Raw genomic sequence first — 16,282 nt, forward strand, 5'->3', positions numbered from 1 at the left:
AGATGGGTGGGAGGGACTTTGAACTCTGGGATACAATAGAGGAGGTGTCGTCCACTACCTCTCCACCAATGGCGGACAGGCAGCTGCGGTCCGAGCTGCTGCAGAGGTTGCTGTGTTCCCCAGATGATTCAGTGCTGTCCACTACAACAGAAAAGGATCCTTTAAGATGTGGTTTACTCGACATTTTGAGAACATTTAGATATTCAAATTCCATAATTCATCCAAAATGTTCATGTTGTCCAGATATTGTACATATCAGTGGGGACTTCTACCATAGTGTCGTTCTTGAAGCTACCACCAGAGAGCGCCGGACTAAAGGATTTCAAATCATACTTTCTCATATTCAAATGTCTTCCTACTTTAGGTTAATAATCATATCAACATGTTGACTGGACCTCATCTGTATTACATGGTTTTTAAACTCACGCAGTGGAAGACTTTTCCACTGTTCACAGCTACGATGAAGATGATGCTGATGAAGATGGTAATTGTTGAGTTCATTTTCAGTCACACCCTCAGGGGAGGAGCAGACAGCAAGGCCGGTCTCCATCCCCTGTGAGTGGTTCCCCGGATAACCAGCAGGGGGCAGCGAGCCCCGTCCAGAGGAGGAAGATGATTGGCTGATGGTGGTGGAGGCGGTGCTGCCAGAGCCAATGGAGTGTGGCCGTGGATAGTCTAAGCCCCTGTGTGAACAACAGGCCACAGGGACTGTTGGCAAACATAGATAGATATCATCAATGAGAAAGGATGTGCTGGTCAGTGAGCAGCGAGGACGGGAGGCTGGACACATGAGTGCTGAGCTGCTCACAGTATTAACATGCCATCACTTAGGAAGTATGATGTAGTTTAGCATGTAATCCTGCTTACATCGCTAAGCAGCACATCTGAGGCTGAATTTCATTATTTCTGCAGGTATTCGGTCATAAAACACTGCTGAAAGGAATGACTGGACCAAATGTCATGGCATCCATCCAACACCAAAAAACACAAATGTAAACCAGTTAGTGGAACTAGAGGAAAAGTCACGGGACCACCAATGCAGTAGGATTAATCCTGTGACGACCATGAATATATGTACATTTGTGCTGTATCAACCAGCTGCTGGTAGCGAAGCTATACACATTTCATCAGAAAGAAATCCAATAACTTCCTAACCATATCCATAATTTAGGTAGTATACCAGAAATGTCATAATATCGCAATATGCTTAATGTAAAGTGCATAACTACAAAAATCATACCAGTGAGTTGTTCTAGAGAACAAAAAACTAAACAAAAAAACAGTTTCAGAAATGGCTTTCACGTTTGCCTATGTTAGTTTCCAAATATGTGATTTCGATATTTTTTGAACTTGGGACTCTTTGCCGTTGTGTTTTCTAGCTATAATGAACCATTTTATAAAGCTAATCAAGCCCATATATCTTCAATTCATTTGCTCAATAAAATGTTTTCATTAACTAGTAGGAATGTTTGCACAGACATGGTCATGTGAGGTCCTGCTGTACCATGTATAGGTACATCCTGTCACATACTGAACCCTGTAGATTAATGTTGAACTTTATTACAATCATCATATACATACAGGTAAATATATGAAATTTGACCTCTGCATTTAACCAGCCTTTGCATGTTTAGCAGCAGCTAAACATTCCAGTGTCTTGTTCGAGGACACTTTGACATGCGAACGGTAGGAGCCGTGGATTGAAACGACCAACCTTGTGGTAAAAGGTTGAGCTATTTACTGAGCCATAACATCCCATTTATTCACAAATGTATTGTGTATTTTGAACTTAGTTTGCACTTCAGAAAAGAATCTGAAACTCTGTTGTAAAGAAATGTTTTGTGTGTTGTTATGCTCCTTACTTCTCCCAGGCAGGGCGCAGCTGACCGCTCGGTCACAGATGGCAGCATCACTGGGTGTAATGTCCATGAAGGGTTTACGGCCCATTCCCATGAACACCCTCTCCTGCATACGCAGCTCTGGAACATACAGTTTATTAAAAAACAGGTTTTTTTAAACCCGTACAGCCCTTTGTAAACTGTTCTATTAGGTAAGTGCTTTATAGATAAAATATGTTGCTACTACCTCTACTGTGACTGGCCTGATCCCATAGAATCTTCTCCAGGTCGGCGGTCCACGCTTTCTTCACCTCCATGCTGGAGGCCTTCAAGGTGTAGGTGTCTCCACTCTTTCTCCTGCGGAACCAGATCTCAAAACTCAAGCTGCTCACACTTGAGTTGTGGGTCATCCCAAGGTCGCTTGTCTGGGAGATAAAACACAAACAGACATGGAAATGACACGGGTGGAAATAATGTAATGATTATGGAATGTTTTGCAAACTGGAGCTTTGCACCAAAACTGGATAATTGAAAATGCCTGTGACGTAGAATTTACTGTTAATCTAGACATGAAAAGAAGGAGTATTTAGGCTCCAACAGCCTTTTGATAAATCCAAGGATGTGTAAAGACCTTAAATGACTGCTTGTAGACATAAACATCGTTGCCAATATCTGTCTTCTTGGTCTTGCTGAAGAGGATGAGATTTTCAAAGAGAAAGATGCGGCGGACACATTTCTTCTTCCTTAAGAAAACTGTGAACTCATCCTGACGAATCAGCTGGCCCTGCTCCTTTAAGTTCACCTATAGAGCAGAAACATGTACAGCAGAGCAGAAAGGAAAAGAGGACTGTTAACGTAATGTAACTGCTGTGTATCAGGTATATCTTATCTGCCATTTTTATATTTTACATCACACTCCTGGATGGCGTCCATGGTGAGCAAATCGTTGCCGTGACGCATCTGAAACCGAACCAGGTCTGCAGCAGCTCGGATCTCAGCCCTCTCCCGCTCCCTCTCACTGCTCGTCAGATCAGGCACATGTGAACCCGGGCCACACACACTAGATGCGAGCAGTGTATCCTGGATCATGTCTTTTGGCCTGTATGAGCCAGCCAGAGCCAGCATGTCCTGCAGCAAGAGGCTGTACTTGCTGATCCTCTGGATGGGCCTCAGCAGGTAGGATGAAAGGTCCATCATGTCCCCCAGCTCCTGCTGCTTCTTCTGTGAGAGGAAACAAAGTGGGGCTGTAGAGTTGAAAAGGTAAAGCATGACACTAGTACTCCCAGGGTGTGATGACTACGGCAGCCACCACAGTTAAAACATGCAACTTCTAAAGTGCAGGTGTACAGAATAGATACAATGTCCTTTCTGAAGAAGATGGAGCTTACATAGTGTTACCACCAAAAGGAAAGGGATGTAGAACATCTGATAGAACTTTAAAATAAGAAACTCTCTTGCTTGTATGTCTCAGATAAGAGAAAGACAGGACACGTAAACTGACCTTGAAGATGTCATGGCGACGGTGCAGGATCAAGGCGTCTGACAGAGGTTTGTTCTTGCTGTACAGAGCGTACAGGCCCAAACTTTCACTCTGTGGAGAGAATGAAACCATATAAGAACAACAATTAACAAGCCCATAATTACTCTAAGCAGACACATATATCTGCAATAATATTAATCACCTATCATGATCATTTGACTGGAATCCTGCTATTGTATATGTCAACATGTTTTATCAAATCGTGATAAGTAGGATGGAACTATTCTGTAATTTCAATTATACAATAATAAAAAAGAGACAAATTAGATAAAAAATACTAAAATAAAACAATAACAATATATAGAGAAATAATATACCATACAGTATATATTCATTACAGTTGTACTGTTACTACTCACATGTCTGAGGAAGCATCGGGCCACCATGGCGGGCTCCCTCTGGCAGGCCTCCAGCTCTGGCAGGAAGTAGTGACTGTGGAAGTCGTAAAGCTTCTCCAGGTTACCGAAGATGACGCCTCGCTTTCCCCTGAGGTCCTGGGGGATGTCTGGTCTGTCCAGCAGCGGGAGGTAGTGGGTCAGGATGTAGCCCAGTGAGCGCACATACTCCCTCTCTGTAAACACCAGCTCCTCCAGGACACGCTGCAGCCTCCTGGTGACACCAAACTGATCAGATCTCCAAAACTTTACACAGCGACTGTTACTAAGTGCAATACAGTACCTTTTCTGTTCTACCTATATCCAAAGGCTTTCTTATAATTCTTCTATTCATTTTGCACTGTGCTTTTTTTCTTGATGTTGAGAATGAAGTGCAGCGTAATCATTCATCATTTCTAAGTTTATTACTCTTTTTTCCTTATATGTGACATGTTCTGTATTTTATCATTATGTGTTATGTGTTTGCTGTTATTTTTTTTTTTTTGCATCTGTACAAACCAAATAATATTGGAAAAGTTCCTTGTTTTTCTAAGTCTAAGTCTTTTTAAAATCTTTTGCTAAGTATAAGGAAGTGAAAAAATGAATGAAAAAAATGTCAAGCCTGTTTCATCTCTGACCACAGCCTGCATCAGGGATGTCAAGGGGTCCTGGATTACACGAGTGCATCACCGCAGTAAGGCGAGAAGATAAACCACTTATACATTCAGTCATTTTTCTCTCTCCACATGCAATGTGATAGAAAAGAAATGAATGGATTATGAGAATGAGCCCCTGTGCACAGACCATAAAAACACATCCCCCATCCTGCATAGCAGCTCCTCTGCTGCAACCATATTAAACGTGATTCACTAACATTGCTGTACGCTTACCGTAGCCAATCAATAAGTGGGCAGCTCTATTACAATGCAAAAAAAAGAAAAGATATGTACATATGTAATCATTTGATTGCATTTTATAATAAAGGACTCAAATTGTTATCAGGAGCAAAAAAACATTGGGATATCCCCACTTATGACTGAGCCCAATGCGATACATAGATCCCACTGATAGCCTTCACTGTAAACAGAGGGTCTGTGTCTGGTGGGTTCAATAATCCATCATGTTGACAAGTATAAAAGAGAAGAGAATCAGAAGAACAGTACCTGTAGTACTTCATTGGAAGCTTACAGACAGAAAGAGCAAATTAAATCTCATTAATATTATTATAATTAGTAGGATTAAATAAAGGCATGTCATCAGCTCACAACATATTATCTTGCAAGCATGTTTCACCAACATGTCATAAACTTACAGGGCATTGCCGGCACTTTCCTGTGGACTTGCCGAACAAAACGCCCCCTCATATCTCCCGATGGGCAGGCTGGAGTGTTTGCAGCATGAAGACCTGTTACCCGCTGCAGCCTCCCGCTCACTCATACAGGACTCTTCTGAGCAGAAGCTCCCGTGGCGCGAGAGCTGGAACTTCTGAGCCTCCTGGAGGATCCGACAGGACGGCTGACCGTGGTGGGAGCAGGATGATGGCTGCTCTGGAGGAGTGGATGACCTCGCTGTTGCTACTGCGGTGGTGCACGAGTCCTGGCTCACCGACCTCGCTCCAAGACCTCGTCCCCATGGAAACCACTGGCAGCCGACAGTGTGGGACTGAGACAAGGCAGCAGCATCTCTCTCACTCCTCGCTCTGCTCGTCTGTCTCCTCCTCGTCTCTCTTTCTTTTCTTCTTGCTGACCTATAATTGATTGACACAAAGGTGCCAATACTAAGAATATTTTGTATACATCAAAGAGTTTCAGTGAAAAGTCCCTCTATGTTACAATGTGAGTGAAACATTTTAGCAGCATCTAAAAAAGTGCTACTTTTTAACAGCAATGTTGAATCAGCAAATCTAACTACTTCATCCTTGTTGAGTGAGATGAATTGACCAACAAAGTACCTGTTAGGTGACTGTGGAGTGACATTTGACCCCTGGCTGGTTCCAGCATCACTTTGATCTTCAGGTCTGATGTTACAGCAAGCTAGAGTTGTTGAGTTGTTGCTGCCCAGGATTGGCCTTCTCTTCCCTAAATCCACCGCTCCCGACACGATGCCCTCCCACTGCGGGTGTCGAGGGCCGGGTGTTGATTGTACCACCAGACTCTGGCCACCGGAGGACGGCATCTGAACGTTGGTGCTCACCACATCAACATAGTGAAGTTCACTCCAGCTGCTAGAATCTGGTCGATGTTGGAAAACCTCCTCCACATCCTGCATCCTCTCCTGAAGCTGCTGCCTGGCCTCCTGGCATCTCAGCCAGGCTGCGTTCCAGACCTGCATCCCCCTGGAGCCCTGCAGAGCACTGGCCTGGGCCTTCACCTCCTGAAATCTCTCTGGGTTGAACTGGAGGAACCTGTCTTGGAAAGTCTCGAGGACGGAGGTGTCAACACTGGTGGTGGTTGGGCCTGAGGCAGGTGCCGCGTCTCTCAGTATGGGGTCTTGGTTTTGGTGTCGTATTGTGTTTGTTTGATTGACAGGTGTTGTAGTCTGGTCATGGTCTTGAATTTTGTGGATTGTAGATTGACTCTGGTCCAGGTACTCAATGCATTCGCTGGCGAGAGCTGTAGCCTGTTTGGAGATTACAGAGGTTTTCTTTCATACATTTATATATTTATATAAATATATATATATATATATCTATACCATATACGTTTAGTCTCTCTGAAAGAACGTTTAGTCTCTCTGAAAGAACAAAACAGCATGAGTGTATATGGATATACCCATTTTATCTGTCCAAAGTAATGACCAAATTCTTTTGAGATTACTTTATAAGAGAAAGGAGCATAAAAGCAACATCAAATACTACATTTTCCTGATTGTTCAACGAAAACATAACTGGTCTACTCTGTAATTATAGTCTCTGCAAAAGTATTTGATAGAAATACTTCAATAATGTATTTAGTTAACTAATAATTACTGATTTGGGAATGTTCTCAATTGTACATGCTCAGTAACACTAGTGTGTGTTTGGCTAATTTCGGCCCGCATCATTCTACATTTAGGATGTATAGGGATTTAAGTAGTTACAAACCTATATACTGTAGCAATATAATTGCATTCTTGCCAAAAATGATATTTGCAAAAGAGTAATAAGAAATTGTACATTAATTAAACTGGATGGATGTCTTGGTGGGTTTGGGTCTAGAGCTGGGCAGAATAAATGTTTCTAAGCTCACAAGCTGCATACTGATCCTGAATACTTGAACTTTGAATATCAATAATGACATGTCTTGCACCAACCTGCTCACAAAAGTCACACACGTTGACCATGATCTGCAGCTCCCTGCCACAGGCCTCTGCCCTGCAAAGAAAGTCCTCCAGGCCTGACTTGAAGGTGCAGACTAGTGTCCAGAACGCCTCGGTCTCTGCGTAGGGGAACCCGCTCTGCTGGAGTTTCTCTGCCTCTGACACCAACGTCATGGCGTGGTGCCTTCGGTCCTGGAGGGGGAGGGAGAGAAAGATTCAGACAGGTGGACAGAAAGAGACACATAAATACATGACAGGCCCAAGAAAACATACTCACATTTGCTTCAATAAGGAAACGAGTGAAGCTGTTGAGGATCTGCTCCATTTGGTCTCCAGAGTCGTTGACTGACTCAGCCTCCAGCAGGTGGCGCTCTCCTTCTACATGAAACCACTGTTGCATCTGCAGACATGGGAGATGGAAAAATATATTGTGTTTATTGGCATGACCATGAGCTAAATTCAATGTAAATTGAGCAAGGGGTCAGTTATCAAAACACACCTGCATGAAGTGTCCCTCCAACTCTCTGATTTGCAGCAGATACTCCAGGTGTTCCAGTGACATGTTGGACCTCTGCACGAGGACGTGAGCCTGCTCCTCCACGTGGTTGTACAGGCTGGTCACTGAGTCCACTGCGTCACTGCATGTAGGAAACAGACAGATCATAGACTTAAAAAAGAGAAATAACAGATCAAATGAACTGGTGTTCTGGAAGATAAGGAGTAGTCCGCATATTTAGGCATTACCTGGTTTGACTGAAAGAATTGGCTTAGGACGGCCAGCTGTGGCAAAAAAATCATTTAACTCACTTTTGCTTTTCAGTTGCGCAAAGTCAGATGTTGAGTGTTTTGGTTACATTTTGATCTCAAAATATGATGGTGTTTCTCAAAAGACAACAGGCTTCTAGTTGTTTCTGTCCTGTGTACCTGAAATGACTTTCTATCAAAAAATGAGCCTGGATGTGTGCTGCAGCTGCACAATTTAATAATTTAGGCAAGTTCTTTTTGGCGTGGTGGTTTGCAGAAATAGGTTTCATCTAGTGGTGTATTTTCTCGCAGCGAGTATCAAAGGTGTTAACAAGGTCATCTCCAAAAGACTGTAGAGCCAATAGCTAGGTGAACATGTAAATATAGCAAGTGAGAGCAGGAGTGTCTACCTGAGGTCCTCGCAGTGCGGGTATTTAAGGTCACTCTCCTTCCTCAGCCTCGCTAGGATGGCCCCACCCTCCCTCTGCAGGCTGACCAATCGGCTGTCCTCCAGGACATTCCTCATCAGAGTCCTCTGGTCCATCATGCACTGCTGCACAGTCTGTATGGCAAAAATACATTTTGAGATCAGCAAGTGATACAATAACTCATTCAAATCAACAATATTGTTGTTGGCCGTTATACATGTGCAACAACAACATGAGCAAGCAGTCAGCGTTAAGGCACCTGTACAGTGTCTCTCCTCTGGGGCTCCTCTAACTGACTGATGGCTCTCAGAAGGAAGCTGGACGCCTCATGAAGATCACACACAAATGGGAAAAGTTTCTAGAGAATAAAAAATGTGGAGTGAGTAAATCATGTGTAGTGCAGAGTCAGTGCAGAGGAGGGAGCTAATGCATTGATGTGACTGTCTCACCTGGTGCAGCTCTATCCAGTCACAGTGGCTGTGAGACAGTGTGCCATCCAGACGGGAGCTTAGCTGACTCACCTCCACCAGCTTGAACAAGGCTTTCATGGATGTCACCACTTCAGTCTGTGTCAAAGTAACATCAACACGTTTTCACAGCTATATAATGAACAACAGGGAGATTATTTTGTCGGGATTCAATGCATAACCCCCTTTGTGTCTTTTACTTGAAAAACGACATATTTTTCTTATTTATTTATTAGTTCTGTTAAATGTATTATTCACCTGTCATGTGATTTAGCTACTGCAGTGCTCTGAAATAAACCGGAACCTTAAAGGCGCACTACGTTACTTTTTAACTTGCTCCACAGCACAAAGTGACCATGTGGGATCTGACTGGGTTGTTCATCAATAACAACTCTTATTATTATTAATGTGTCTAAATATTTTTTTCTAATTTCTTAGATCTTTACCTTTGGACCTCACTTCCCAGTCCATACTCTGTTCTGGAACGAATGTCATATCTTAGTAACAAGGTCAGAGGGACCAGTGACTTGGTGTTTGTTAGTCTTAGTTTTAAGTGCCAGGTCAAACAGGTCGTTGGAAGCAAATTTTGTTTCGCTCATGAAGTGTTTTTTCTTCTTTCTTTCCTCTTACCAAAACAGCTTTTCAAAAGACAAAAAAATTACGAATTGAACTGACATTGCCATATGTAGCTCCGCTAGTATGGCTAGAAACACAAATTGATCAAACAGATAAATGAAGCGTAAAGCCTACTCAGATTAATAACTGTTTATAGAAAACCACATGGAAATATTTCTCCATCTTCGGCGTCTTGATATTAGTAAAGATTAAAAAAGCTGACCTGGATGCCGGGACACCTCTCTGGCCGAATGCTGTTCTCCTTGTCCACCAGCAGCACAAAACTATTTACTGCATGGGGAGTCTGCTCCTGCAACAGTTTAACACACATCTTAACTACAATTATGTTTTTTATTTATTTAAGTTACACCCTTTTATTGATCATCAAAAAAAAATTCTGAGAATATTTAAAAATAAATCAAAAACATATGTGCATCAAAAGAAATTAATACATATTTCAATTTCATAAGATAAATGGAACTGATATCAATGCTAGAAAACTCTGTATTCAACGTATACATTACACAAAACAGTATATTGTTAGTGGATTACAAATAAGAGGAGGAACATTACATTACACACAACTTGAAGGACGTCTGGATAGGCTGTTAAAGATCAGGAGATGCTTCATTATTCAGCATTGACATTTCACTTAGAATCAATCGTCTGTGAACCGCAGCACAAACAACAGTCTACTCTGAATCTGCTGAAGTCAGCTGTAACGCAGAACTCTCTGAGCTTCTTACCTGAAGCGTCATCAAGGCCTTATAGAGCTGCGGCTGAGGAATTGTCCTCCTAGAATCGAAAATGAGCGTCATCCCAGCTTCTCTGATTTCTCTCCTGGATACAGAGATAGAAAAAAAAGCACAAAACAGTGACCACACTAGAACAGACGTGACCACAAAGATGCTAAAAGTTGCTTCTAGTACGAATTTGGTCAATTAGTTCCTTGATTCATTCATGATTTACTGGCATATGGATGCTACCTGGTGACAGTGCGGAAGTAGAGCAGCATCTGGAAGAGCTCTTGGCTGGTTACAGCTGGTCTCCATCCCTGGTGGTGTCCATAGAGCTCAACTACTGCCCTGCCTGTCCTGTCTCTGCCACCTGAAGGGGTAAGAGAGAGAAGAGATCAGGGAACATGCTGTTTTGGTGAGAATGTCCAGTGACCTTATGACATATGAGGATTGAGAAGAAAGCATTTTATTTTTTATGTAAGCCGATTTATTTCATAGTTCAATAGATTTATTTCATCCTCAATCCCACTAGACCACTGCCACTACTGCCTTGCTCATATTGATCCTCAAGAAGGAGTACCATCCAACTATCTATTCAAATAGGAAAGGTTGCACAGTATGTAGAAGTTGCTGCAGCTCCTTCTAGTCTCCCATTGAAGTACAGATAAGATTTTGGTCAGATTTTATGAGCAAAACGCTCATAAAATGTGCAATGATAGCAAAGGCTTGACGAACAAAGACAATGCAGGTGTGCTAACTGATATTAGCACATGAGAGGAAATCACAGACCAAAAAGCTCAAAGAAAGAAGAACAAAGACTAAAGGTAAAAAGAGACACAGAGGGTCAGAGCTGCTGTAGGTACCTGGGGGAGGTTTTCTGCCATTTTAGAAAGAAAAGAGAATGTTCGAGACACGAGAATAGACAATTCAATAGCAGACTCACAGACGGATATACTCTTAGCTTTTAGGTAAATGTGTTTTCTTTTTAAACACTGTGAAGAACTTTGTCACTCTGCTTTGCCAACCAATGTGTATTGTTTATCATGATGGTCCTGGTTGTTTGATGTTATTTGCTGTTTCTCAAACTCACTTACCTGTGATAGAGGCCACTCCTGAGTAGAGGGGGTGGGCTCTGGGGTCTGGGGATCCCAGGGGAAGGTGGTCAGGTCTGGGACGAGCAGAGGCATGCTGGGATATCTTCTGTGTCTCTGGTGCTGGAGGTGGATCTGTCTGTGACGGGTTCTCCGTCTGCTGGCCATTTCTACTGGTTATGAACTTACTGCCGGGCTGAGCAGCATCTGTAGAAAGTGGACACATTTAGTTAAAAGAAGGCTGATAAAGGCTGATTTTCATCTGTTTGTAAACAATAATGAAATGAACCTATTAAACTCTACATGCTAAAGATCAAATTAGATCAGAATAAGATAAAAGAACAACATTACTTTGTACCTCGAATGACCATCTTCCTCCTGTTGATCTTGGGGGAAACCAGTCCAAAAGCTGTGCTGTTTTTACATTTGACCACATGCAGCTGGGGAATCTCTGCACATGATCCAGTATTTTCTCTTCTTCTAACGTTTTGACCTTCAACAATAACCAGCGCACACTTCTCCGAGGTGTCCACCACAGCTGTGGAGAGGGAAGAACATCTCCCATCTGAGACGGATTCACGTCTGTTCTGTGGGGCTGAAAGAGACTTAGGAAAGTTCGGACTCACTCCCGTGGAATTGGTTCTGCTTTGTAGCCTTTCATGAGGCTTGAGAGTCATGTTCATCGCTGAAATTTCAGTTGAAGTAAACGGTAGTCTGTGATGTTTGGCAGAGATCACATCCGACTGGTTAGGATCGTTTAAGCTTGTCCCGTTCACATTGTGTAAATTGCCATAAGATTTGACACAGTGTGCCTCCCTTGGTTCCCTGAATTGTGGAGTGGTCCTTTCAGTTGTTTGTTCTGGTAGCCCACCAACTTTTAAAACATTTCTTCCCCTGTAATCCATACAGGGAGCAGTGTTTGTATCTCCTGTTTTCCAATATGGAACAGTGTTCTTCTCTCCTGACTCCTTACAGATGGCTCCACTGACAGAGGAAGGAGACTGGTGTTGCGTCCCAGGATCAAGCCACGTTCGTTGAACATTGCACCATGGATCCCCTGTTTCAGTCTCTGGTAGCCTTTCATCACACTGTGAGAAATCACCGTCCTCCTCCACCACAGCTAACATCTTCCCCCTCTCCTTCTCCTGTCCAAAGGGGACAGGGTTTTGTATAGCAGCCTGGTAGGAGTCCCTGTATCGACACCTCAGCTCCTGAGCTCTGGACGCCTCTCCGCCTTGTCTTCTCCTCATGCACGGGGTGCAGGGTTTCTCTGAGAACCGCACAGTGCGGACACACTGAAAAGGTTCAAGGGAGTCCGGGGGAAGGTGATGGGATTGGGAATGGTGGAGAGAGGATTCAGCGGACATGTTGGGCTTTAATGATACAGCAGCCTCTGATCTAGAATGACTTTGTGTTTGTGGTTTTGTAGGTACCTGCCCGTGTGTTTGGGACTGTGCTTGGGGTGTCGTCTGTGTGTTGGGCCGTCTCTGTGTTTGCCTGTATGACTCCATTTGTGCACACGGTTGCATTTGTGCTCGTCTATGTGGATATCTTTGCATCTGTGGTTCGATTTCTGCATGCGATTGTATTTGCGTTTCTAATTTCTGTTGTTCTTCTGTTGCTGACTGAGCTCTACTAAAAAGCATAGTTGCCTGAAGAATATCAATATATTCTCCTTCGGCAACAGTGTGGCCTGCTGGCTCTCTCCTGCTTATATCTTTATGTTTATCTGGCCCTATATTTTCAGAAACAATTACCCCCTTATCTTCACGTTTGCAGGTAGTTGTATCTCCACTTGCAGGGGTGCGTGTTACTGAAACAGTGCTTGTTTTTGTGGCTGCATTTGGGCCTGTTCCAGTCAAGCAGCTGTCCCACGTATTAGGAGACACCCAGCCAATAGGCTTAGGCTCACCTTCAGTCTCTTTCACTTTAACTAGTCGAGATGATGAAGCAGCGTTAGTATCCACTAGGCAGAGTGACACAGCAATGCCGTGCCTCGCTGGACATATTCGAGTCTCCACAGAGAAGGCAGAGGGATGTGAGGAAGGTGCTAAAACAGAATTTTGAATGGTTACAGGATTTGGTGATGAGGTCTTTGAGGGAGAAAGAGGAAATGATTGATTTGATGAAGAATTCTCAGGAAAATGAGGAAGAGGTGGAGGATGAGGAAGCGGAGGTGGTAAAGGAGGATATGAAGAAGGAGCAGAGGCCATACTACTCCCCGCACACAGTGGCACATCCACAAAATCAGGCACGGTCACCCGTTCCCATGGTAACCTCACTACGCCCCGCTCAGTGGCGAGCAGGCATTGGCTGAGAGGCCTTCCATGGCGGCCCTGGTTGATCTCCTCTAACCAGTCGCGGCTGAATATACAAGGATAGGAAGTTTCAGCGATCGGAGTCTCCTCGACAACTTCCACTATAAGCCCCTCCTCTTCCAGGAGGCTGCACACCACAATTCGAGCTGATTGGTCACAGAATGGTGCCACCTGGAGGTAAAAGTCACCAAGCTGAAGTAGCGAGGGGTTGATGGGAGCGAGGTGGACGACAACTTGGTCGCGCAAACACAGAGGCCAGCCCTCACACAGGAAAAGTACATCAGAGTACTGAGCCTATAAGGAGAGAAAGGCATTGTAGGGTTTCAGTTTTAGAAGTATATAAACATTTTGGTCTAGCTTAAGTATAAATAAAGTCCAGCAAGAACATCTTTGAGCAGCTTTAATCAATATTAACAAATGTAGAGACACTTGAATCAACAGGACAGTGACTTACACATGCAGCCTGCTGCACAGTGTCTAAGATGTGCTTGGCTGGGACCAGAAAGTCCAGCAGGCACCGCAGAGCATCCCCCCGATAACGACTTTCAATGATTTGGAAGAGCTGGCTGAGAAGAGTGGGGGCGGTGGCCTCAAAGGGCGGGTACAGCACCGACAACAGGTTCTGGATCGAGCTTTCCAGAGAATCAGGGTTCTGAAAAACACAAGAGAGAGAAATCAGAGGCTCAATAGTCATGCCAGTATCTGTGGGTACTACTCTTTATAGACCTGCACTACTTGTCAGTACTTTCTCAAATCAATGCCTGCCATGTACTGATATTTTAGATTTTTAAAAGAATCATTTTAACATAAACTCTGCTGACCCGACACATATTCAGACGTTCAACCACTCGCACAATGTAAAAAGATGAGTTAAACAAGCCACTGCCGTAAAACAACATTTCATCCTCAATTCAAAAAGCGAAAGATGAATAATTATTTTTTGCCTACAGTATTTAGCTTCTTTTTTTTCTTTAATGGCCTCTTGAAGTAAGAATATTTATGCTGGATCACTACCAAAACTACAACTAACAGATTGTAATTAATCAAATTAGTATCCTATTGATTACACAAAGAAAACAGATGAAAGGGGACATTGCAATTTCCAGAAGGCAGAGGACGAGTCTTAAGATTGCTTCTTTTATCTGACCAGCATACCATCATAAATCTTGAAATATTTAATCTACAATGATACGATATAGAGAAAAGCAGAAAACTCTCAGATTACAGAATCTGGAACCAACAAATGATAGATGACTATTAAAAATAAAAATGACTATTAAAATGTATTAATATTCTGGTAACTGACTAATTAATTAATTGTGTCTCCTCTATTTAAATTGTGGCTATTATTTATATGACCTACATAAGTCAACAAAAAGCATTTATTTAAATCCACAGTAATGTACAGTAGTGTTACACTAGAGGAAACTTGGAGTCATTCACATTTATCTCACTGGCATCTTTCACAATAAATGACTCAGGCCTCGTCCTCAACCTTGTGGCCTGCTCAGGGAATATCTACACAAACACCAACCCTCTGTGCTCATCATTAAACATATAGTCAGCCAGCCTGACAGCAAACATCCAAGTAAACACAGTGTGCGATGGCTGGCCTCAAGGCTAGCTAGCCTCCGGGTTTACAGTTTCACATTCCCTCTGACCTGAACCCACGGCCCGCTACTCACTTTTAGGCGCTGCTTTATTTAGCGCTCAGCAAAGGCCACAGCAGCGGACCTCGGGGTTAATGTATATACATGCATGACTGAGGCTCCGTGGGGAGATATATGGCCTCAAGGGTTGTGTGTGAATGTTGACGCATAGCCTACATGTTGCTGCCCCTTTTCCCCCAAGGCATGTGCTCATCGTCGTTTCCTGTGGGACATTGCATTAATGTCAGTGTTTAAAAATCTTTATCCATCCTGTAATCTTGCTTGAGTATAATGAATCATTTAAGACAACTTTTGGAGAAATACATGTAATGTTTTCTGGTGGAGTGAAATGAAAATAGTGATAAAAGTCTAAAATCTGTTAAAAAACAACAACATTCCACTTAACTCACAGGTTCCCAGCTTTGGTGATGAAGAAAAACAGACATGGATGTAGGGAAATGGAAACAGAGGAGGGTGTTGTGGTGTGATGAATTATGTCTCCTCAGATCAACTCTAGTGCTCAGTGTCTCTCCAGCTCTGCTATCTGTTATTCTCTTGGCCTTGCAGGATCTGCATTGTATAGCAAGCAGACTTTCTCTGAATTCTCTTTCATATTCTGTGCTTTGTGTCCCTATATATTGTTTGTTTCTTATACATCTGCTTCTGCGTGCTCTCATGTTTTTCTCTCTCAAGCAACTAGGGTCATCCACCCTCTCTGTCTTATCTCCTTACATTATTATCTAACAATGCAGAACTCGGTCCAATCCGCAGCCCCCACAGCTCCACTAACAACACTGTGACTCAGAGCTTTCTGGTCAGTCCTGCCATACCCCGCTGGGACAAAACACAGTGATGTTCATCATGATGATAACATGAAGTAGGAGGAGGAGGAGGAGGAGGAGGAGGAGGAGGAGGAGGAGGAGGAGGAGGAGCATGGAAATGGAAGCAACAAGGGGGTGGTTATCAAATGAACTTCACGGCTCATAAAATGTTAATCAAATGCTTTCCCATCCTGAAGACAATGTGCACCTGATTCATCATCTCTTAAATGATGTCAGTGAGTGTCAGTGCTTTTTCTCAGTTGTCTTTGAGGGAAGTCTGGGATTCTTGACAAAAGGCAGCTTGGAAATTGCAGAAATTTGAATTATTGTGACCTTAAGAAGAAAAACTAATCCCTAAACAGG

General features: G+C 43.2%; 1 protein-coding gene across 1 annotated transcript; it reads right to left on the bottom strand.

Moving 5' to 3' along the window:
- Positions 1-503: 503 nt before the first annotated feature.
- On the bottom strand, positions 504-14,909 carry LOC129099371 (uncharacterized). The gene is made up of 27 exons (XM_054608596.1): positions 14,904-14,909; positions 13,904-14,101; positions 13,347-13,743; positions 13,044-13,181; positions 12,234-12,401; positions 11,490-11,669; positions 11,135-11,338; positions 10,290-10,410; positions 10,050-10,143; positions 9,527-9,613; positions 8,671-8,787; positions 8,487-8,579; positions 8,204-8,355; positions 7,549-7,687; positions 7,327-7,449; positions 7,044-7,241; positions 5,704-6,371; positions 5,065-5,499; positions 3,738-3,987; positions 3,340-3,429; positions 2,938-3,059; positions 2,748-2,856; positions 2,470-2,640; positions 2,086-2,263; positions 1,856-1,979; positions 577-683; positions 504-514 (listed from the first exon to the last, which is right to left on the bottom strand). Exons 1-27 carry the CDS (start codon positions 14,907-14,909, stop codon positions 504-506), a joined length of 4,680 nt encoding a protein of 1,559 aa, XP_054464571.1.
- Between the last annotated feature and the right edge of the window lie 1,373 nt (positions 14,910-16,282).

This window comes from Anoplopoma fimbria, chromosome 12, assembly GCF_027596085.1.
Source record: "Anoplopoma fimbria isolate UVic2021 breed Golden Eagle Sablefish chromosome 12, Afim_UVic_2022, whole genome shotgun sequence".
Taxonomy (NCBI): Eukaryota; Metazoa; Chordata; class Actinopteri; order Perciformes; family Anoplopomatidae; genus Anoplopoma; species Anoplopoma fimbria.

Excerpts from the sequence above, each read along its gene's own strand:
- LOC129099371 (XM_054608596.1), bottom strand. Across the intron at positions 13,744-13,903 it reads CTGTGCAGCAGGCTGCATGT|GCTCAGTACTCTGATGTACT; the intron begins GTAAGTCACTGT and ends CTCTCCTTATAG. Across the intron at positions 5,500-5,703 it reads ACTCCACAGTCACCTAACAG|GTCAGCAAGAAGAAAAGAAA; the intron begins GTACTTTGTTGG and ends AATCAATTATAG.